This window comes from Euprymna scolopes, chromosome 21, assembly GCF_053919585.1.
Source record: "Euprymna scolopes isolate OS-2025 chromosome 21, ASM5391958v1, whole genome shotgun sequence".
NCBI classification, from domain to species: domain Eukaryota; kingdom Metazoa; phylum Mollusca; class Cephalopoda; order Sepiida; family Sepiolidae; genus Euprymna; species Euprymna scolopes.
The window spans coordinates 40,837,341-40,861,466 of record NC_136502.1 but is presented as its reverse complement, the minus strand read 5'-3'; the positions used below and the strand labels follow the sequence as shown (position 1 = coordinate 40,861,466).

The window sequence follows — 24,126 nt, the reverse complement described above, 5'->3', positions numbered from 1 at the left end:
AATAGCAAATTATGCAATATTTGTTTTTTTTAAATCGTTTTTTTTTTTAAAGATTTGAAGAAAATAAATGAAATTTAACTTATGTCGATTATAAAAAATCGATATAAATTCCAAAAAATCACTTAACTATAAAAATTACTAATCAATGTGTAGTTCCATTCTTCATTGTTAAGAATTTATCCATATTTATATTTTAAAATCCATTTAGTTTTTAAATAAAATAATTTTTAAACGCCTATTATTTTTTAAACAACTTTAATAGTTTATTTTGGAAGTATATTCCATAAAGAAAATAAGCAACCCACTTTTAAAAGGAGAAATTATGAGTTTTTTATATTTTATTCGCAGTTTCGTGTTAGGGGTATCAAAAATTCCCCCCAAATTCTGATACACCTACTGCACGGCAGCATGTGAAGCTTCCTCCCGGGCGATTTCATGGATTTCGATGACAATAAAAATATAGGAGTGTGAAATATTAGTTGATCATCATTCAATCCCGGGCAACGTCGGGCCCTCCTGCTAGTAATATATAAAAAGATTGTAAAAAACATCTTATTTAACAATTATTTTAAAACAGGTGCGTTTTTAACTTAAAATTAAAATCATGTGTGTGACCATCCTTCCTAAACCGTGACAGTGTCTGAACTTTTATCATGTAATGATCATAGGTCACACCGTCAGTCCGTCACGTGACTTTTAGTGATGCCTTTTATTTACGATGATCGTGATTCATCTCGATTTTAACTCATTCACAAATTTTAAGAAGTTGTTTGATAACAAAAATGGCCGAATCTCAACTTGCTTCGCTCGTGTCCCGTTTCCGAGGTTGCCTAATTGGAGCCCTCGTTGGGGATTGTTTCGGTGAACCGTTCCAATTTATTAAAAGTGTTCAACTTAAATCAGTAAAGGAGCTTGTTCATAATTTGGAAGCTGGTAAGTTTTTGATTTTGTGTATTGAACTCTTTTTCTAAGCTGAGAAAAACTATCGGAAAAACTGAAAGTAAAAAGGAATTAAAAATTCCAAGAAGCGTTGATAATGATATGGCGCAAAATAATGCGAGGGTTGGGAATGGCTTTTTAAATAATAACCTTATTTCAGCACGGATCAATAAGTGCATTAGTACCACAAAATGGTGATAGAATTATAAATGTCAGGATAACATTTCTTTCCTACTTTTACAAACAATTTATTTACTTACGTTGGTTTATTTAATCAATGTTATTTTCGCACCATTCAAAATTTATAAATTATAAAATTAAAATAAATTAAAAAGAAAAGTAACTAAACAATTTTTTGATAATTTTTTTTTAAATACAATATTTATTAACAAACAAAATTGAAAAAAAAATTAATGGGTAAATGTTTACTTGAACTACATCAGAACACCGACCAATAAAATTTGTTTTGTAAAAGTGAGAAATTATTTTAATATTCATTTTAAAAAATTGGTATTTTTTTTTAGGTTAGGTCCATCTCCACAAATGTTAAGAACGGTTTTTTGGAATGAACACTCCAATCTCCCCATGTTAAAAACAGCTTTCGTAATAAACACAATTTTTTTTGGGGGGGGGTGAAAATATTTGCCAAAATTTAAGTGATATTTGTTGTCAGCATACACATATACTACTACTACTACTACTACTACTACTACTACTACTAAAAAAAAGTTTAAATTGATTATCGAGCCTTCAAAGACATCGCGGTGATCTTTTCTTGTTCCCCGGCAGCGTTCAACAACATTACTCGTTTTTCGAACCGAAATTATCAGTAAATGGTTTAGTTATTTTTTTTTTTTTATTATTTTTTACCCATCCGCAAATGCTATTATTAAAAAAAAAGTCGATAAAAAGTCGTCATTTAAAAATAAATTAAAAAATTAATTTCAGCATACCCATCCGCAAATGCTATTTAAAAAAAAGTCGATAAAAGTGTCTGTAAAAGTGAGACATTATTAATAAATGTTTAGTAATTTTTTTCTTTTGATATTCATAAACAGTAAAACTTTTGTCAAAATGACAAATAATCGTTTAGTTACTAAGGAAACGTCAGTAAATAAAAAAAAACATGTTCTGTGCGCATGCGCCAGGGAGCGACACGTATTTTTTATGCTGGTCGCCATGTAACTCAACGCCCAAGGAGGGCCTTTAAATTGCTTAAAGGTGATTTTCTTTGTACAAATAAAATTTATTTGATCAATTTACGTGATTTTTAAAATGTGACATTTTCATTCCTTGACGAGTGCGTAGTACTGTAGGGGCACAGTTGCCAACTGAGATTTTTAAAACACGCTAGATCAGGGGGAAAGAAATCTCCAGAAAATCGCTAGATTTTAAAAGTTTGTCGTCTGAAATTTTCAAAAACCGCTAATTCAAAAAAATCTCCAAAAAAGAAAAACACCATATTTTAACTTCCTACCATAAAAATATTATGATTATAGTATACTAGCATGAATGTCCGGCGTTGCCCGGGTGTTTGGAGGTATGTGTTGAGCAAAAAAAAAAAAAAAAAAAAGTGGTAGTAGGAAGGCAGGCTCAAACCCGTACCCTGAAGGAGGAAAAGAACGGGGAAAAAACGTGACGTCTTTGCAAACCGGAAACGACGTAGGTTTAGATTAAGGCTAGACAATCGAAAAGAGCGGAGGACTTTCGAAAATATCGGCGAAAAAAGCGACCCCTCCCTGTGGAAAAGTGCCCAGTTGAGGGTAAAGAAATTAATGTTTTTAGCCAATTTTTCGGTATTTGTCGTCTGAAGGGTCGAGCTTCAAAACAATACTGATCTTGTGAAAATCCGTCGCTTCTGTCGAAAGTGTTGGGCAGACATGCAAGCATACATACATACAATTATATATTGGTAGCTCAAATTTTTTACCCAAATCGATTTAAAAGCTTGCCCTATCTCTGAATACCCTTTATGTAAAATTTCAAATATTTAGACCAGAAATTGTCTTTAGTAATTTGGTAGAGACCGCAGAGGTCAAATTTTTTTTAAACGTTGAACCCTATTATGACCCCTTAACATTTATTGTTTTGGGCTCAAATCAAGTTATTAAGTTAGATCCATGTCCAAGGAACCTATATTTAAAGTTTCAAGTGTTTAGACTGAAAATTGTCGGAGGAGTTTGATAGAGTTCTCAAACATTAAATCGTTGAATTTAGACCCCTTAACAGCCAAATGTCTGGTTGAAAACCGATTACAAAGATTTTACCAAATCTCACTACTCTGTATATCAAATTTCAAGTCTGTAGACTTAAAATTGACAGAGTTATTGCATAGGGAAATGTACACAGACACACACAGAGACTCACAGACACACACACAGACACGTTCACTTTTATAGATAGATAGATAGATAGATAGATAGATAGATAGATAGATAGATATAGATTCAATATATCAAATGTTCCATGTTTTCTCACTATATATTTCTGGAATTATATTGAAGCGATTAGCTCCCCAGAAGGCTTACACATTTTATCAGCTAGTTTTACCTGTTTTTTCAAAGAGGGTATTTTTTTTTTTTTCAAGAAACAAATCATAAACTCAAACAGTGTTTATAATAAAAGTTAAATTGAAATATACTGCAAATCAAGCATCACAATAATGGTGCACCTAAACATTGAATATTGCCGAATAAATTCTCCAATAAATATCGGATGAATTAATATTTGCAAAATAATTTTTTTTTTTTTAAATCCGTAAAACATAGGCACCAAATTTATATGTGAATTAATTGATAGGTTTTTTAACCATTCATAAGAGGAGATTGAGGAGAGTAGGTAAAATGGAAAAAATGGATATCGGGGAAAATAGCACAAGATGAAAATCTTTGAGAATATATAAAAAGGGATACCATTAAGTTTGTCAATTTAAAAAATAAATTATATCTATATTTAAAAGCAGTTGAGAACTCTTAACAATCCCCCTCCAAAAAATGATATTCTGCTTTTTTAGGCGATTACGTGTAGAATATTTTGAAAAAAAAAAAAATTTAGAATTTAAAGTGGGGATCATTTTTTCATATAAATTTATTAAAATGATCCCTCATTTCTGGGACATTCTAACTTTTGGGACAAGTAACTAATCTTTAATATATGTCTAACCCTAAATCTGACTCACAATATATTAACACCACACAAAATCCCCTTAAAAAGTAAAACATGCGGAATTTATCTCCTATAAAAAAAATGCTTAACAGTCTTGAATCCTAAGCCGTTAAAAAGCCTTAGAAATAAGGGTGTTAATTTATATTAAACTAGCAGGGGTGCCCGGCGTTGCTCGGGTGTTTGGAGGTGTATGCTGTGCAAAAAAAGCAAAAAAACAAAAAAAATGGTTAATTTTTTAAAACTTTGACTCCTATTATGACCCCTTAAAATTTATAGTTTCGGGCTCAAATCACTTTATTAAGTTAGATCCAGGTTCAAGGAACCTATATCTAAAATTTCAAGGGTCTAGACCCAAAATTGTCGGAGGAGTTTGGTAGAGTTCTTAAAGGTCAAATCGTTGAAATTTTACCCCTTAACAGCCAAATTTCTGGCTGACACCCGTCACATCGATTTTCCCAAATCTCAGTACCCGGTATTTCAAATTTCGAGTCTATAGACTAAAAATTGACAGAGTTATTGCGTAGGGAAATGTACACAGACAGACAGACACACAGACAGACAGACAGACAGACAGACATGTTCACTTTTATAGATATATAGATTGGACAGCACTTTTCATGCCCATTATTCACAATCGAATATATTTTTATCTGCTCTGCCCTCTGAATATTTTAAAAATGAAAAAGGAATATGATTTAAATAATTGCCAATTTTACAATATTCTTTGATTTTCAATTTATTTGTATTATTTTTACTTTTCCAAATAAAATTAACGTTAAAGTATATCTGTTTTGATACTATACTTTATCTTTTCTATCCTTGGTCAATGAAGGAGAAATCCTTTAAAATTGAAGATCAAAAAAAGATGTTACCCCAATCCAAAGTGCCTCTTTTGATGGGGTAGCAGAGTTTTCACTACATAAAAAAACCGACCTTTGTCATTGTAGGAATTTTTTTTTTTTCACAGGAGGAAAACTTTCTGTTATTAATGTTTGCTCAAAAATAAATACAGTAAACTTCGCTGAAATGTTAGCATAAGCTGCATGTAAAAAAGTTGGTTCATGCTGACAATTAAGTAGAATAATAAACGTTGAAAAAATTATTAAAAATAAGTAAAATCATGAATGATAGCTCTGGGGGGGGGGGAGTAAGTAGGAACAACACAGCCGTTTGTTAAGTGTAAAATAATTAACAGTCAAGAAATTGTAAACAATAACAAAAATCAACAAATACCTGAGACCAAATCCAGTAAAATTCAAGTATCTTTTGTATGTGCTGCAACTGTGTTTAAGTTTTTTATTTCATTTTTTTTTTTTTTCTTTTTTAGTTGTCTGTACAACAATTAACTGGTTACATGTCGTTTAACCATTGGGGACTTCACTCTTGGAAAATTGTATAAAAAAATCTATGACTATCACTAACTCTAAATTTGGGAGTATAACTCGAACTTTTCTTCTTTTTTTAAATCAATTTTCACCCCAAACAAGGCATAGTGTCACTTTGAAGTAGAAGGCTACTATCGGGGACATGTTGCAGGGGCATTATGAAGGGAAATGAGTAGCAAGATGTTTGTTCACATTGCACTTGAACTTCTGTATGTCAGTACAGTTGGGAAAGCAAGATCCCGGAAAGGAGTTCCAAAGTCTAGCACTTCTGGGGAAGAAACTATTAGTGTACAAGGCTTTCTTAGACCTAGGGATCTCTACTGTGAAGGAGTGGGACTTAGCTGCTTCTCGGGTTTGTTGGGGATAGTCACGTCGAGGAGGTACAAGTGCTTGTAGTTCGTCAGAGCATTCACCATTAAAGTACTTGTAGAACAGGCAGAGAGGGATGCAACATTTCATCAGTGAGACAGAGGCTGAAACTTAGATGACAGTTCAATTGGCGACTCTCTTTTAAACCCTGTCCAGGAGTGAAAGACAAGTAGCAAATGACTAGGTGTGTCAGAATTTTGGGAGAATTTTTGACACCCCTAACAAAAAACTGCGAATAAAATATAAAAAACTCGTAATTTCTCTTTTTAAAGTGGGTTGTTTATTTTCTTTATGGAATATACTTCCAAAATAAACTATTAAAGTCGTTTAAAAAATACTAGAAATATTATTTTTTATTTTTTTAAAAAACTATTTACAAAGTGCCGGCGCGCCTTCATGCAGCCATTTTGTTTACGTAATAAAATCAATTGAATTTTATAAGTTAATTTTTTTTCAATTTTTTCACTTTAAAAATCTATCAAAATTTTTCTATTGGTTAAATTTTTACGATATTTTCAGGTTCAATGTTAAATTTTATGCTCTTTCCAATAAACTGAATATAATATTCTAAACAAGGTTTTTTTTTAATTAATCCCCCCTCCATTTTGAATTGTCTATTAAAATGAACATAATTAATTGTCTCACCTCAAATTTATATATCACAAATTGAAGATAAAAGATCAATAAATAAAATAAGCTAATTTAAAACAAAAAAATACAGTTATTTGCAAATTTATTTGTAAAGTCCAAAGTTTAAAACCTTTTTTTTTTAAAAAAACATGTTGATTTTTTTTTTTTTAAATGAAACCTTATAATCTTCTTATATTGCGCAGAAAGTTTTGTTTTATTAAGAAAATTATTTCTATTTCATTCAATGTTTTTTTTTTTAGATATTAAAAAAAAAATTCACTCCATAAAGTGGAAATAGAATATATTTAATCAAAAACTCATGTATTTCTTTGAGAAAAGAAAAAAAAAATTCTTCAACTGTTTTTTTTTTCTTTAACTTATAAGTAAAATGTGACTAGTTTTCATTTATGGAGGCAAAAATTTATTTAAGCGCAAGGCTAGACGACTAACACGAACATGTGGTTTTTACATCCTTCTGTTCATCCGTAGTTCAAAACAAAATGAATCCCCGGTGCAACGTTTGGCTAAACACCATAATAATGTTTACGTAATGGCGGGGTTTTCAAATACTTGTTTAAAAAAATGCTTTTATTTAAAAAATACATGGAATTTAAAATATAAATATGGATAAATTCTTAACAAGGAAGAATAGAATTACCCATTGAATAGTATTTTTTATAGGTAAGTGATTTTTTTGCATTTATATATACATATATTTTATCGAAGCAAGTTAAAATACGTTGATTTTCTTTAAATCTATTTTTAAAGAAAACCGATTTAAAAAAAACAAATATTGCATAATTTGCTATTAAACCTGTTATTTTTTTTTAAATTTGGTCTTTGCTCCTTTAATTGAAAAAAAAATTAGGGTTTGAATTACATTTTTCAAGTAGTTATAAGCTTCGAAAGATAGTAAGTTGAATTATTAAAGTTCTTATCATCATTTTTAATGACCGCTTCTGATACACCTACAGATTCACCAGCCCAAATGTGACAACAGTACTCCATACATGGGCGAATGGTGGCCTTATAGAGGTACAAGACAGTTTCAGGCATAAGTAGTTTTCTAGCACGGTAGAGAGAGCCCACCTTCTTTGCACTTAGGGTTAGTGGTAGATAAGTCATTTGTTTATCTTAGGGTTAGTGGTAAGTCATTTGTTTACAACTTTTGAGAAATTAACCCTCCTTACCCCTTTAGCGATAAGCGGTCATTTGGTTTTTTTTTTTTTTGTTTTTTTTATTCAGTGTGTAAAAATCACTTTCAACAACATATTTTGAAATTAGAAAATCAAAAAAACAAAAAAAAATTGTTTTAGCACGTTAAAAGTATATAGGTTGGTACTGTGTTTGGTATGAGTTTGTTTTTTTTTTTTGTTTTTTTGCTGTTGTTTCTTGCTTTTTACAATTTTAGACTTAACTTTTCTACACTTACCCTAAGTGAATAAATACTTCTACATTAAGCGGAGTGCTTAGATTATATTTTCAACTCCGGTGTTTGGAATCCCCCCTCCCCAAATGTACTTGGAAAAATCGATTTTATAGCGAGTTTTAAGAATGATTGGCCGAAAAATAGGTGAAAAACAAAACAAATAGATAAAAAAAATAGGTGAAAAACAAAACAAATAGATAATTGTTACCAAAGATAATAAATGCTACTTTTTTACCTACATGAATGAGTTTACTTTATGTTTTAAAGTATTTTCAAGCTCTTTTCTTTATTTTTTAAATCTAAAATTGCAGGTGTGTGGGTGTCAAATATCTCCAGATTTGCTAGAAAAAACTGCTAGCCGCTGGATCAAAATTTCCCCTGCTAGATTGCAAACGAAATCTCCAGATCTAGTGGGGAAAACCGCTAAATTGGCAACACTGTAGGGGAATAAGGGCAGACCACACCGGTCAATATGACCTTAATACTTACAACAGTACGTTAGGGACCTCCAACAACACACGCGACAGATTTACCCCCCCCCCCCATATGTAACACGATGTAACTGTAATCTAATTAAATATTGTCATCATAACTTTTGTGCCATTTAAAATAAGAAGCTTCAAATAAATTATTAATCTTTTTTTCAGCGTATGAAAATAATGAAAATGCGAGACCAAAATCGTATTTACATTATCCATGCCTTAAAACAACGTTTCTATGTTGTGATCATTTTGGAAGCATAAACGGTACTTGCACAGTTTAATCAAAACATAAAAAAATGAAAATATCGGAAAAAAAAGTTATAGTGTACGCATCCGTTATGGAATGAAGTTCTCCGAAAAAAAAAAATTTTTTTCACTTAATTTAATCAACTAGTTTTTTTTGTTTTTTTACAGCGAAAAAAAAAACAATGTGTTATGATACTGATCAAAACGTAGCCCTGTTTCGATTTTTAAGAAGAAAAGTTAGTATTTAAGATGAGGAGGGGGGTCGGCGCTGTAGACTCTGTTATCTGCCCACAGCGTGTTCTAAAAATCTAAACATGGCTGCCTCCAACGCGCTATCATATAAATGTATTGTTGCGGAATACGGATGTCGATGTTAGTCCTGCAAACTCCAAAAAATAAAAATAAAGTGTAAAATGGAGTTGAAGAATTAAAAAAGATGACCAAGGTGGAGAATAAATTTTTACAAAATTTATTTTCTCAAAATCGTAAATAAGTGAAAAGAGAAGACCAGAAAGTTTCTTCTTATTTAGTCTCTTCCTGCGACTGAGGTAATTAAATGATGTTTATGTAATGAAGTAGAAAAAGTTCCTGCGACTGAGGTAATTAAATGATGTTTATGTAATGAAGTAGAAAAAGTTCCTGCGACTGAGGTAATTAAATGTTGTTTATGTAATGAAGTAGAAAAAGTTCCTGCGACTGAGGTAATTAAATGTTGTTTATGTAATGAAGTAGAAAAAGTTCCTGCGACTGAGGTAATTAAATGTTGTTTATGTAATGAAGTAGAAAAAGTTCCTGCGACTGAGGTAATTAAATGTTGTTTATGTAATGAAGTAGAAAAAGTTCCTGCGACTGAGGTAATTAAATGTTGTTTATGTAATGAAGTAGAAAAAGTTCCTGCGACTGAGGTAATTAAATGTTGTTTATGTAATGAAGTAGAAAAAGTTCCTGCGACTGAGGTAATTAAATGTTGTTTATGTAATGAAGTAGAAAAAGTTCCTGCGACTGAGGTAATTAAATGTTGTTTATGTAATGAAGTAGAAAAAGTTCCTGCGACTGAGGTAATTAAATGTTGTTTATGTAATGAAGTAGAAAAAGTTCCTGCGACTGAGGTAATTAAATGTTGTTTATGTAATGAAGTAGAAAAAGTTCCTGCGACTGAGGTAATTAAATGTTGTTTATGTAATGAAGTAGAAAAAGTTCCTGCAGCTGAGGTAATTAAATGTTGTTTATGTAATGAAGTAGAAAAAGTTCCTGCGACTGAGGTAATTAAATGTTGTTTATGTAATGAAGTAGAAAAAGTTCCTGCGACTGAGGTAATTAAATGTTGTTTATGTAATGAAGTAGAAAAAGTTCCTGCGACTGAGGTAATTAAATGTTGTTTATGTAATGAAGTAGAAAAAGTTCCTGCGACTGAGGTAATTAAATGTTGTTTATGTAATGAAGTAGAAAAAGTTCCTGCGACTGAGGTAATAAAATGAAATGAAGTAAAAAACTAAAAGTTCTCGGTTAGAAATAACCAATCCTTTATTTTTCTTAAGCAACATAAAAGTCCATCAAGAATCAGAAAAAAGTAAAAATCCATTAGGGTGAAAGTCCATTTACACGTTGAGAATCAAATGATGGGTGTACATGAGTTTAACGTCCTGTGGACAGAATCAATGTTGATGTTTACAGTATGCTGGCTGGGGTTTACTGACTGGTTTTGGCACAAAATGCCCTTTCTATAGATTTCAAACCGGCTCCATGAACACTGTCAAAAAAAATATTTTTGAAATTTTCTTTCTTCGTAATCCAATTGGATCAAAAAACGTCTTTGTGACGTAAAGTGTTTTGGAAGACGTCCGCGTGAAAAGGCAGAGTTTCAGTTTTTATTCCCACTGAATTTGCGTGGGTGTAGAAAGGAAATGTGCGCGTAGCTGAAACGATCTTTACACAGCTGCGCACGCGCAACTGAGTTTTACAGTTGGAGCTGTGCGTCATTTTTCTGTTTGAGTGGATCTCACCGTGGCATTAATCAACAGAAAAGGCCCAATTCTCCTCCACAACAATGCCCGACTGCACATTGCTAAACCGACCCTGCAGAAGTTGAATGAATCGGGCTACAAAACTCTGCCTCATCCGCGATACTCTCCAGACTTCTCACCTACCAATTACCACTTTTTCAAGTATCTTGACAACTTTCTACATGAGAAAAAACTTAAGCGATATCAAAAACACCTTCAGCGACTTCATCGCCACCAGAATACAACATTTTTACGTTACTGGCATAAATACACTTGTTTTGCATTGGCAAAAGTGTGTTAATTCTAGTACTTATGATGGTGCTTATTTCGATCAATAAATTTTTGTTTGAGCTGAGTTATGTTCATCTGAATTGAAAAGTTAAAACTGCAATAACTTTCTTGTCAACATGATACTTGTCTGCCCCGAAATTGAATGTGATATTCGTTCTCTAAAAAAAACTCTAAAAGTCATCAATTTAAAGGTTGTGTTGAGTTGCAGTTACAGTAAAAATTTACCAAAACATGTTTGAAATGTGCAAATATGCAACAAGAATCATGATTTTCACAAAATGGAGTCCAGGCAGGATGCTGCCATGTTTTTTTTTGTTGTTTTTTTTTTATAACTGCTGAAAATCAAAAAAGTATTAAAACATTTTTTTCCCTATTATTACAAACTTATAAATTTATATAAAAATGTTCCTGTCATAATCTTGAAATATACATATTAAAATACATATACATACATAAAAAAAAGCTATACTAATTCCCAATAATACTTAATATTCATCACAACTTGTACCCTGGAAATAGACTTGACAGCAAGTCTGCGACACTGACTTTTGGAAATAAAGAAAAAATAAATAAAATAGACAAAGAGCCTCACAGAGCAGCTGTACATTTCTTTTTATTTTCCTCCTGAAGAAGAGATACTATTCTCGAAAATTAGGGACATCAACATCTACCATCTTTTACGACACATTATGTTGGTAAAAAGTTGGTTGCAAAAGTACTCATCCTTTTTACAATTTTTAGTGATTAATAGTATATCGTACCCATCATTAGGCTGAGTTTAAAATCTCGGTAGTTCAAATTGAGTTATTTTCTTTTATAAAATATGGCAGATCTAGAGAGACTATTTTCGTTTCATTGTAAAATTTTTTTTTTTTTTTTTTGAAAAAAATAAAACTACTTGATCAATTTATGTGACGTTATGAGTATAACATTTTTGTTCTGTGATGGATACATACACTATAATGATTTTTTTTTTTAATGAAGTTGGATTCTAGACTTGCACCCTGTGTATGTGTGTTACTCCTCAAGATGAAAAAAGAATGTATTAAAACGTTTATATACATTGATTTTAACTCCAAAATGTTCTTAGTGTGTGGGAACAATGATGAGAATTAGCAGCGAACCGGATTTTAACGTATCCACCATGAGAGACAAAATGAAAAATCGTCTTTTGCACATGGCTCCACGCATCGCTTCTGCTTGAGAAGAAAAAAAATAAGATAACCACAAAATAGTTATCGACCAATGGCAGAGCTCCGCGCCTAAAATAAACACTTAAAATATCACAGTCACTGGGAGCCGGTTTGCCACTATAAAACGAGGGATTTTAGGGAACCAGAGGAGAGAGGAGGAAAAAGAAGATGAAGACGCCGGGCTGCTAGCTGCTGATGAAAGAAGTCACCTGCTTTCCAGTTACAAGCCAGGACACACATCACCGACAGCAGGATGACCGGCCTACCCCTACCACATCCATCGTCCAAAAGATAAGTTACATTTATGAACATTCATTCCTTGTCAATTCATACATACCTACAAACGTTTTACGAACATTCACTCCTTGTTAAATCGTACATACCTGCAAACATTCTACGAACATTTCACCGTAATACAAACTGTCAAATGTCTCCATCGGACAATCCATTCTTCGTTAAATTACATTCCATCCTACGAACACTTTGCCTCTCCTAATACAAACTGTTAGTAGTAAATAAAATCGGCTCTCAACCTTCAATATTTGTCTGTCTTTAATTATATGGAGTCAGAATCTACATACTTCCAATGTTGTTCATTTCATGTATTCTTTGTTGTGACCTCCATGGGGTCCTTCCTACCCCTAATCCTTTTATAAAAATCGAGGCCATAAGTGTCATAATCTTTATAAATATATACATACTAGTTGTATATACCTGGCATTGCCAGGTTAAAACATTGATGGGTGGAGGGTTTAACCACAAATTAAAGGGGGAAATAACTCTCACAGCTAAATAAATAAACTTACTGTTTTTAAAGACAACTGGTGTCGGATATTAATAATTGAAATGAAATTAAATATAAATTGAATAAAAAATAAGTCAACCTTAAATGATATTTCTAAATAGAACAATTAAAACAATTCTATTACAACAAATAATTAACATGGAGCTAATTATGAAAAATATACTTTCTTTAATGTACAAGATGCAAATGAAGTTACTTCTTGAACGTAGATTTCCTTTGAATAAATAATATATATATATATATATATATATATATAAATTATGCTGAATGAAAGTGTATAAACGTTCGTTTTCAGTATGAAAATTAATTTGTGAAACTATGTACATTTTGTCCATATTAATTAAATTTTGAACAAACAAATTAACAGGAATATGGCTTTATTATAATAGATATTATCACCTATTATTTACAGTGAAATGGACTTTCATTGCTCCTGCAGGTTCTTATACAGAATTCAACCTAATTGAAAAGACAAAAATACAAAAAAAATGTTTATGATGTATATACCCGTCACAGAACAAAGATGCCATATTCCAAAAATCACATTTATTGATCAAGTAGTTTTCATTTTAACTAAGAAAATCAATTTTTAATAGTAAACAAAAAGGACAATTACAGTTTGTGATGGATATGTACATCGTAAAGATTGTTCTGTAGTTTTGCTTTTAAATCAGGTTGAATTCTAAATAAGAACTCTCCCGACACCTTACCATCAGAAAGCACTTTATAAATAAGCATTCCTGTGCCTCTAATTTCAGTGTCAAATTATTCGCCATTCTAAGTAAATCGCTCCTGCTCTATCATTTGAAGATTCTAAAAACCATTTACATTAAGCCTTTGAGGCCACTTCTTTTCAAACAAAAAGAAAATCTTGGTCTTAATATGATTTCTTGGTCTAGAAGAATTCCTCCTTCATTGACCAAGGACAAGAAAAGATTAGTCCTAAGTTCTCAATTTTAATGTCAGTTTTTAATGTGGGGAAAATCCTGCCCCCCCCCACCCCCACCAATTTTGTATTGTCCATTAAAAAATAATTATTTTCCCCTACCAAAAATAATATAACTATAATTGTTTGTCAAAAAGTTTTGTAAATTAAATGAAAAATGCATCCTTACATTAAAAAAATAGTTTCTTTTTTAATGTAATGGAACGATTGTAACATTTTTCCAGATTCCAATACAATTACTGATTATGTTGTAAATTACCAATTCCGATACAATTACTGATTCTGTTGTAAATTACCAATTCTGATAAAAGTACCGATTCTGTTGTAAATTACCAATTCCGATACAATTACCGATTCTGTTGTAAATTACCAAATCCGATATAAATACTGATTCTGTTGTAAATTACCAATTCTGATAAAATGACTGATTCTGTTGTAAATTACAAAATCCAATAAAATCACCGATTCTGCTGTTTATTACCAATTTGATACAATTACCGATTCTGTTTTAAATTACCAATTCTGATACAATTATTGATTCTGCTGTAAATTACCAATTCCGATACAATTATTGATTCTGTTGTAAATTACCAATTCCGAAACAATCGCTGATTCTGTTGTAAAATACCAATTTGATATAATTACCGATTCTGTTGTAAATTACTAATTCCGATACAATTACCGATTCTGTTGTTTATTACCAATTTGATACAATTACAGATTCTGTTTTAAATTACCAATTCTGATACAATTATTGATTCTGTTGTAAATTACTAAATCCGATACAATCACCAATTCTGTTGTAAATTACCAATTTGATATAATTACCGATTCTACTGTAAATTACTAATTCCGATACAATTACCGATTCTGTTGTAAATTATCAATTCCAATATAATTTCTGATTCTGTTGTAAATTACCAATTCCGGCAACATTACTGATTCTGTTGTAAATTATCAATTTGATATAATTAATGATTCTGTTGTTAATTACCAATTTGATATAATTACTGATTCTGTTGCAAATTACCAATTCCGATACAATTATTGACTCTGTTGTAAATTACCAATTCCGAAACTATCGCAGATTCCATCTTGCCGATTGGATCTTGGCCTTCGGGACAAGATCAAAGTGTAGTATCTGTTCCGACAGATGCTGCAAGCAATGACCAGCAAAGACCATATGTGGGGATAACCCCACATATCTGAACTTGGTCAATGTAGGGATCACCCTACAGACCACAGTTACTATCCAGCTCCCATTTCCCACCTCTCGGGAGCTGGTCCCCCCCCTTTCCCTCCCCCTCCCTCTCTCTCCACCTTAAAAAACGGCCTTGTGCCTAATTTGCTCAGTGGGGAAGCAAATAAATCCAAAAGTGTAGTATCTGTTCTTCAGATGCTGCACTTCAATTTCTTGTTCTCTGTCAGTGGAGGAGAAATCCTTCACAACTGAGACAATTTTTATTTTTGTTCCTTTTCTCCACGTTAAAAAACGACCCTGGTGTCTAACTCTGCCCCGTGGGGAGGCATTGTAAATAGGAACAATCGCCAATTCTGTTGTAAATTACTAATTCCGATACAATTACCGATTCTGTTGCAAATTATCAAATCCAATATAATTTCTGATTCTGTTGTAAATTACTAATTCTGGCAACATTACCGATTCTGTTGTAAATTACCAATTCTGGCAACATTACCGATTCTGTTGTAAATTACTAATTCTGGCAACATTACCGATTCTGTTGTAAATTACCAATTCTGATACAATTACCGATTCTGTTGTAAATTAAAAATTCTGATACAATTACCGATTCTGTTGGAAATTAAAAATTCTGATACAATCATCGATCCTGTTGTAAATTACAAATTCTGATACAATTAATGATTCTGTTGTAAATTACCAATTCTGATACAATTACTGATTCTGTTGTCAATTAATAATTCTGTTGTAAATTAAAAATTTTGATACAATTACTGATTCTGTTGTAAATTACCAATTCTGATACAATTAATAATTCTGTTGTAAATTATCAATTCTGATACAATTACTGATTTCGATACAATTACCGATTCTATTGTAAATTACAAATTCTGATACAATTACTGATTATGTTGTAAATTACAAATTCTGATACAATTACCGATTCTGTTGTAAATTACCAATTCTGTTATAAATTACCAATCCTCATACAATTACCAATCCCATTGTTAATTACCAATTCTAATTCTGTTGTAAATTACAAATTCTGATACGATTACTGATTCTGTTATAAATTACCAATTCTGATACAATTATTAATTCTGTTGTAAATTACTAATTCCGATACAACTACTGATTCTGTTGTAAATTACCAATTCTGATACAATTACTGATTCTGATTCCAATTCAATTTAAAATTTCTAAATCAAAAGTTTTTTATTTTTTGGAGGGGTGGGGGAATGCTGCAAAAACTCGTGTAACAGGTGCATATATTGGCATTGGAGAATAAGCACACATTTTTCTGATTTTGATTTTTTTTTTTCAATTCCCAATTCGGATTAATTGTTTTAACACTAGTATGTTTCCAAAATGTCATGTGCTTAGGTGACGGTCAACCGGTGTCGATCAGAGACCATTTCTTTTTTCTTTTTTTTTCTTTTTCTCCGTACTGCTGGGGACTTTAAACCTTAATTAATCCAATTCTTTATTTATTTTATTTTTTCCATTTCTCTCATTACAATCCTCATTCCATCTTATTTTTTTTGTCTTAATCGTAATTATAACTCAGGTTTTACTCTGTTGAGCAACGTTCAAAACCTGATTTAGCATGGTTTAGAAATATAACATTTTCGTTCCATTATAGTATAGATATAGATTTTTCTGCCTTTTTGTTTTTTAATTAGGTTGGATTTTGGACTTGCACCCATCTTTTATTTGTTTCTTGTTTTTTTTTTTTGGGGGGGGGGTTACAATTAGATCATCATAAGAAAACATACATCCCACTTACCTGTGATGTTCATCATATCCCTTCATACAGAGTGTGGCTATCGATGTTTGTGTCGCACTCTGTATAAGGTCATTTATTTACAGTAAAATGCACTATCATTGCTTCCAATAAAACTTATTTTTACTTAAATCCATATTTTAGTAAATTAAATAAAAGGTTAAATGACATTTTTTACAATAGCCAATAAAAAAAAACACAAAGGGAGAGGGGGGGGTAGTAAAAATTTATATACAACTAGTAAATATTACCAAAAGTAAGATAAAGTACTCTTCTACCTACCTGGATAAGTTTTTTTGTATGTTAATTTATTTGAAAGAGTTTGTTTACTTTGAAACTAAAGTAGTGACAAGTCTGTTGAGTTAGAACGAAAAGTAAAATGGCGGTTTCATTACAACCATTTGGACCATCGATAATCAGAAATTAAACAAAATGCTCATATAAAATCATCAATAATATCACCAATCATGCGAAAATATGATCTTTGGTGTACAATATTTTTTTCCATCACAGCTACGTACATCATACAAATATTTCTTTATTTTTGTTTTTTCATATTTAAGATTTCTGAACAATCACTGTTTTAAGCCTCATTTGTTGCTTGCATAAAAGTCTTGTTGCTATTACAAATTATTATGGGTGTTGGCTTTACAGGTTATGTCAAAATTAGCTCCGTATATATTTGCCAAAGAGTTAAACACAAAGTCGTTTTTTAATCTAAATTAAAATAGACAGCACTCCCATGAGATTTGCATTATCAGTTTGACTTTTTAACTTTGATATGTTCACTCTGCTGCCAAACACTTGACTTTATATCTTTAAACCACACAGCCACATGATCTTTAATAATCATTTCACATTAAATAAGCCCATACTTCATACACAACCAGACTTCATTAGCTCTTACGACACTACCAGACAAAATTAGACATTACTATATGGAAAACTCAATTACCTCTCATTATACTGCCAGACACAATTAGACATAATTATACTGCCAGACACAATGAGCCCTTACTACAAAGCTAGTAACAAGTAGCCTAAAATACATAGCCAGACGCAAGTAACCCTCACTACACAGCCAAACACAAGTAGCTATCATTACACAATCAGACACAAGTAACTCTCTGTACACGGACAAACATAAGTATCTTTCACTACACAGCCAGACACAATAGCCCTCACTACACAGCCTGACACAATAGCCCTCACTATACAGCCAGTCACAATAGCCCTCACTATACAGCCAGACACAATAGCCCTCACTACACAGCCAGACACAAGTAGCCCTCACTACACAGCCAGACACAATAGCCCTCACTACACAGCCAGACACATAGCCCTCACTACATAGCCAAATACAAGTAGCCATCACTATACAACCAGACACAAGTAGCTCTCTGTACACGGCCAAACGCAAGTAGTCCTCACTACACAGCCAGACACAAGTAACCATCACTACACAGCCAGACAGAAGTGGCCCTCACTACACAGCCAGACATTAGTAGCCCACACTACATGTCCAGACACAAGTAGCCCACACTACATGTCCAGACACAAGTAGCCCTCCCTACATTGTCAGACAAAAAGTAGCCCTCCCTGTATTTCTAGACACAAGTAGCCCTCATCACACAACTAAGCACAAGTAGCCCTCACTACACAGCCAGACAGAAGTGGCCCTGAGTACATGGACAGACACAAGTAGCTCTCCCAACATTTCCAGACACAAGTAGCCTTTCCTAGCCAGACACTAGTAGTTCTCACTACATGGCCAGGTACTAGTAGGCCTCACTACACAGCCAGACATAAGTGGCCCTCACTACACATCTAGACACAAGCATCCCTCACTACACAGACACAAGTAGCCATCACTACACGTCCAGAAACAAGTAACCCTCCCTATATTGCCAAACACAAGTAGCCCTCCCTCCATTTCCACACACATGTAGTCCGAACTACATTTTCAGACACTAGCCTCGCATACATGGCCATGTACAAGTAGCTCTCACTACACAGCCAGACAGAAAATTTATTTGTTTTAGTTTTGTTTTGTTTTTTGTTTGTTTGTTTGTTTGTTTTTGCATGACGTAGTCTGTAGGTTCAAACCCCGCATGTAAATATATGTTTTTTTTTGTTTTGTTCGTTAACTGAAAAGAAGTTTGTATAAAATAATTTTATAAAAGAAACAGTAGATTCTCTAGAGTGCAATGTAGAATAACATAAATTTTAGACTAAGTTACTGCATGGAGGCATGTGAAGCTTCCTTCTAGGCGATTGCACAGATTTCGATGACAATAAAAATATAGGAGTGTGAAATATTCGCTGATCATCATTTAATCCCGGGCCACATCAGTCTTCCTGCTAGTAATATATAAAAAGATAGTAAAAAACATATTATTTAACAATTATTTTAAAACAGGTGCCTTTTTAATTTAAAATTAAAATCATGTGTGTGACCATCCTTCCTAAACCATGACCGTCTCTGTACTTTTATCATGTAATGATAATAGGTCACGTGACTTTTAGTGATAATGGCCTTCTATTTACGATGATTGTGATTCACCTCGATGCTAACTCATCCACAAATTTTAAGAAGTTGTTTGACAACAAAAATGGCCGAATCTCAACTTGCTTCGCTTGCATCCCGTTTCCGAGGTTGCCTAATTGGGACCCTCGTTGGGGATTGTTTTGGTGAACCGTTCTAATTTATTGGAAAGGTTCAACTTAAATCAGTAAAGGAGCTTGTTCATAATTTGGAAGCTGGTAAGTTTTTGATTTTGTGTATTGAACTCTTTTTCTAAGCTGAGAAAAACTCACTGAAAAACTGAAAGTAAAAAAGAATTAAAAATTCCACGAAGCGTTGATAATGATATGGCGCATAATAATGCGAGGGTTCAGGGGATAATACTATGCAAACGGTAATATCAGATTTATTGTCAGCGACACCGAAAACTTGTAAAAAAAAGAAATTTTATTGGTCGGTGTTCTGTTGTAGTTAAAGCAAACATTTAAATCGCTTAAAGGTGATTTTCTTTGTACAAATAAAATTTAGGTACTCTTGCATAATTTGACCCGAATTCTCGTGAATTCCCATCAAGCATGGATCGGGCAAGGCCGGCAATCATCAGTGTCAGCTGAGCGTTGTAACAGACACAGACTAATGAAAAAAAAACAACAACCGGAAAAAATACAAATGCAAATAATCAAAAATAACAAAAAAATCTTACCTTGAAAACTGAAAATATGTTTATTTCATTTTAGTATCTAATTTTTTTTGGTACTTGTGCATTTAACGAACCAGGCGTAACTCAGAATTTGCTCGGCTTTGTCTGCGCATGACGTCAACAGCCGGATAAAACCGAGCGTTGCCGATAAAATAAAAACAACGCTACAACAAAATAACTGTAAAATGAAATTGTAAAATGTAGAAACATCCAAAAATAAATAAAAAGCAAAAACCTACCGTTCATTTATGTTTTTTTTTATTATTAGTATTATTGTTTGAAATTGTTTTCTGTTTGCAAAATAAATACATATAAAACATTTTGATACTCTTGCATAATTTGACCCAAATTCTCGTGGATTCCCGTCAAGCATGGATCGGGCAAGACCAGCAATCATCAGTGTCAGCCGAGCATTGTTCAACTGTTGAAATGCTAACTCGACTTTTTATTTTATTTATTTAAATTTTTTTTTTCTTATGTTTTTAGTAATTTTTAAGGTGATATTAAGGGGTGGGGAGTTGACTTTTTATTTTCTGATTAGTTAATAATTTATTATTTATTTATTTATTTAATTGAATTTCTGAGAGTTTGATTAGCCAAAAGCACTATCTAAATGGAAGCAGACGACATTCGAATTGGAAGAAAGCAACTAAACCAAAAAAAAAAAAGCTGACAAACAAATATATTTTCAAACTCGCCAAACAGAAAAATGACAGTCAAGAAAATAAATCCATACATGTTAGAAAAAGAAATGAAAACATTGATGCAGACAATCTCATATTGCCAGGAGAAGAAATTGCTGTCCCCCAAAAATGAGGTGCAACAATTGTAAACACAAATGTTTACTTAAAAAAAGATCGTGTGTAAAGGATGGTTTCTCCTGGAGATGTATGAATGGGAAGTGCCACCAAAAGAACTTGACTGAACAACAAGTCTTGAAAATAAAAAAAAAACAAGAAAAAAAAAAATAGTAGGCCTCACTACACAGCCAGACATAAGTGGCCCTCACTACATAGACACAAGTAGCCATCACTACACGTCCAGAAACAAGTAACCCTCCATACATTGCCAAACACAAGTAGCTCTCCCTCCATTTCCACACACACGTAGCCCGAATTACATTTTCAGACACTAGCCTCCCCTACATGGCCATGTACAAGTAGTCCTCACTACACAGCCAGACAGAAGTAACCCTCACTACACAGCCAGACAGAAGTAGCCTACCCTACATTGCCAGACACAAGTAACCCTCCATCCGTTTTAAGACACAAGTCGCTTTCTCACCATTTTAAGACACAAGTAGCCCTCATTATATGGCCAGACAAAATTAGCCCTCACTACATGTCCAGACACAAATAGCCCTCACTAGATTGCGAGACACAGGTAGCGCTCCGTACCTAGCCAAACACAAATAGCCATAACTACAAAACCAGACACAAATAGCCCTATGTACCCATCCAGACATAAGTAGCCATTACTACACAACCAGACAAAGAACCATCACAGACAGACACAAGTAGTTCTCACTACACAGCCAGATACAAGCAGCCCTCACAACATAGTAGCCTTTGTACACATGCAGACACAAGTAGCTCTTAGTACACTCTCAGTACACGGCCAGACACAAGTAACCCACGGTACACATCCAAACACAAGTAGAACTCACTACACAACCAGACACTACACAGCCAGATTCAAGTAGCTCTCCCTACAATTCCAGACACAAATAGTCCTCATTACACGGCCAGGCACAAGCAGCCTTCAATATACAACCAGGCATAGGCACCCCTCACTACATGGTCGGACAAAATTAGCCCTCACTACACGTCCAGACTCAAGTAGACCTCAGTACATGGTTTCACTAAAATATTTTGGCAAGGGAGTGCTTCATTTCTCATTTGCCAACGTTGGAATGCTAGAAGAAAAACGTACAGAAGACACACAATACTAAGATAAGGATAATATTTGTATTGAATTATTAAATTCAACAATGATAAAGAAAAAAATTTTGCAAAATTGATGATGTTTGCGGCTTTAGAAGTCCAACTATAAAGTTCTTTTATGTCTGAGAAACAGACATCCGTTTGAATGTTCAAAATAGGATAGTAAGCTAGTATTTCCAGAGTGGACAGATCAAATGGAATAATCCAAAACATTGTGTGTAAGATATCGGACATCTCAGCCAGCAGTGCGATATTTATGACCACATTTTAAACTGAATGGGATCTTTTAACCTCCAGAAGTCTGTAGTCATGTCCACCATCAGCACCATTAAGCAGCTTATACTATACCATGATGATGTATGAAGTAGTTCTTACCAGTAGTTGAACCTCAAAGACTTGCAGTAAAAGAAAACCCTCATCCTTGTGGCTTTTGCCTTGGTAAGAAAATTATTTATTCTTTCTTATTTTCTGTTGTAGATGAAAGCAAGGGCGATACGAAAATACTCCTCTATACGGATGACACTGAAATGCGCCTGAGTATTGAGGCCTCACTTCTTAAACATAAAGGATTCAACGCTGAAGACATGGCTAATCGGTAAGTGAAGAATTGAGCATTTATAAAAACAAAATAAAAATGCTGCATCTGTTTTATTCCTTAATTGATCATCATCATCGTCATCATCATCCGTTTAGTAATCATCATCATAATAATCATCATCATAATAATCATCATCATTAGTTTTAGAGATTGATTTTCAAATCAACCTATCTCTGTCCAGGTCTTTATTTGATCCCTTTTGTCTCAAATCTTTCCTTTTAACTTCCTCCCATGTTTTCCTTGGTCTTTCCACATTCATGATTTCTTCACTATTTTTTGTGGCGTTATCTCACATGCAGCACCAGAGGGGAATCATGTATGCGCGGCTTGTTCTTGGTCTTTTCACACCAACTACTTCTGTTATCTCAACTGTTCTACATCTTCCAACCCAAGAACTATTGTCTATTCTTTTAATGTGACCATACCATCGAAGCTTCCTGTTTTCTACACATCTCCCTACATCGTCCAAATTTAATTTGCTTCTGAAGTCATCACATCTAATCTTGTCTTTAAAACTCACATTACACATTGTATCACTTTCATGTTATTTCTATCCATGCAACACATATCCTCAACAATCACTGGCCAGGTTTCATTCCATACACCAAACACTACTTACACATGCCTGATAGACTCTTCACTTAATAATGGTAATGCTCTGCTGGTTAGTAATCACTAGGGCTATAACAATAGCATATTCTTTTCATTGTTTTGATTCTCGAGTATATATCTGTCATCAGATCTAATCTTGTCTTTAAGACTCACATTACACATTGTATCACTCTCATGTCATTTTTATCCATGCAAAGCATATCCTCAAAAATCACTGGTCAGGTTTTATTCCATACATCATAACACTACTTACACATGCCTGATAGACTCTTCACTTAATAATGGTAATGCTCTGTTGGTTAGTAATGGCATAAGTTTCTTGCTATTACTCTATCCACTCCTAATGCTTCATATTGCACTGGATCCTCTGTATGTACTAATGGTAACAAAACTAGACAAACGCAATAGCCTCGCAATTCAAATGTATTTTCTCACATCCGTCTTCATTGCCTTAACACTTTTGGTACACAAACTGATTATCATCTCTCAACCTACCTGTAATTCCATTGTACTTTTCGTGTATCCAATGCTTATAAGTAGCATGAAAATTTGACTTGCTCCCAACTGCCTTCCCACAAATTGAGCAGGGGAGCTTTCCTCTTTTTGGGGATTTTCCAAAACTACAACTACTGATCATTATTGATAATCTTCACTCTCAAACCTTTACTTTCCATAGCATTTCTCCAAAATCTCCAACTTAACAAGTAAACCTTCCATTGTTTAATCTGCAAACACTAAATCATCACCATAAAACATCTCTTCCGAACAATCCACACAAAACTCCCAGGATCATGCTTCTTAGATACAAATGAAAACCAACAAACTCAGTACAGAACCCTGATGTATTTATACCTTAACATTAAAGATGTCTATTAATGTGCT

General features: G+C 33.1%; 2 protein-coding genes across 4 annotated transcripts in view; one reads left to right on the top strand and one right to left on the bottom strand.

Annotated features, from left to right (window-relative positions):
• LOC145242160 (ADP-ribosylhydrolase ARH3-like) overlaps positions 1-20,184 on the bottom strand; it is an 81,518-nt gene extending 61,334 nt beyond the window's left edge. The window contains exon 1 of the mRNA XM_080105139.1: positions 20,095-20,184. The gene's annotated coding sequence lies outside the window, so the exon portion shown is untranslated. The remainder of the gene's footprint in view (positions 1-20,094) is intronic.
• Positions 1-24,126, top strand: part of LOC145242158 (ADP-ribosylhydrolase ARH3-like) — a 64,335-nt gene that overhangs the window by 4,205 nt on the left and 36,004 nt on the right. The window contains exons 1-2 of one of the 3 annotated variants that reach the window (XM_080105135.1): positions 631-933; positions 22,512-22,629. In XM_080105135.1, the coding sequence (XP_079961261.1) occupies positions 783-933; positions 22,512-22,629 (269 nt within the window). In that variant the 5' untranslated portion in view covers positions 631-782. Of the gene's footprint in view, positions 1-630; positions 934-19,384; positions 19,631-22,511; positions 22,630-24,126 lie in introns of those variants that run through there. The other 2 variants (XM_080105136.1, XM_080105137.1) reach the window with 2 other exon arrangements.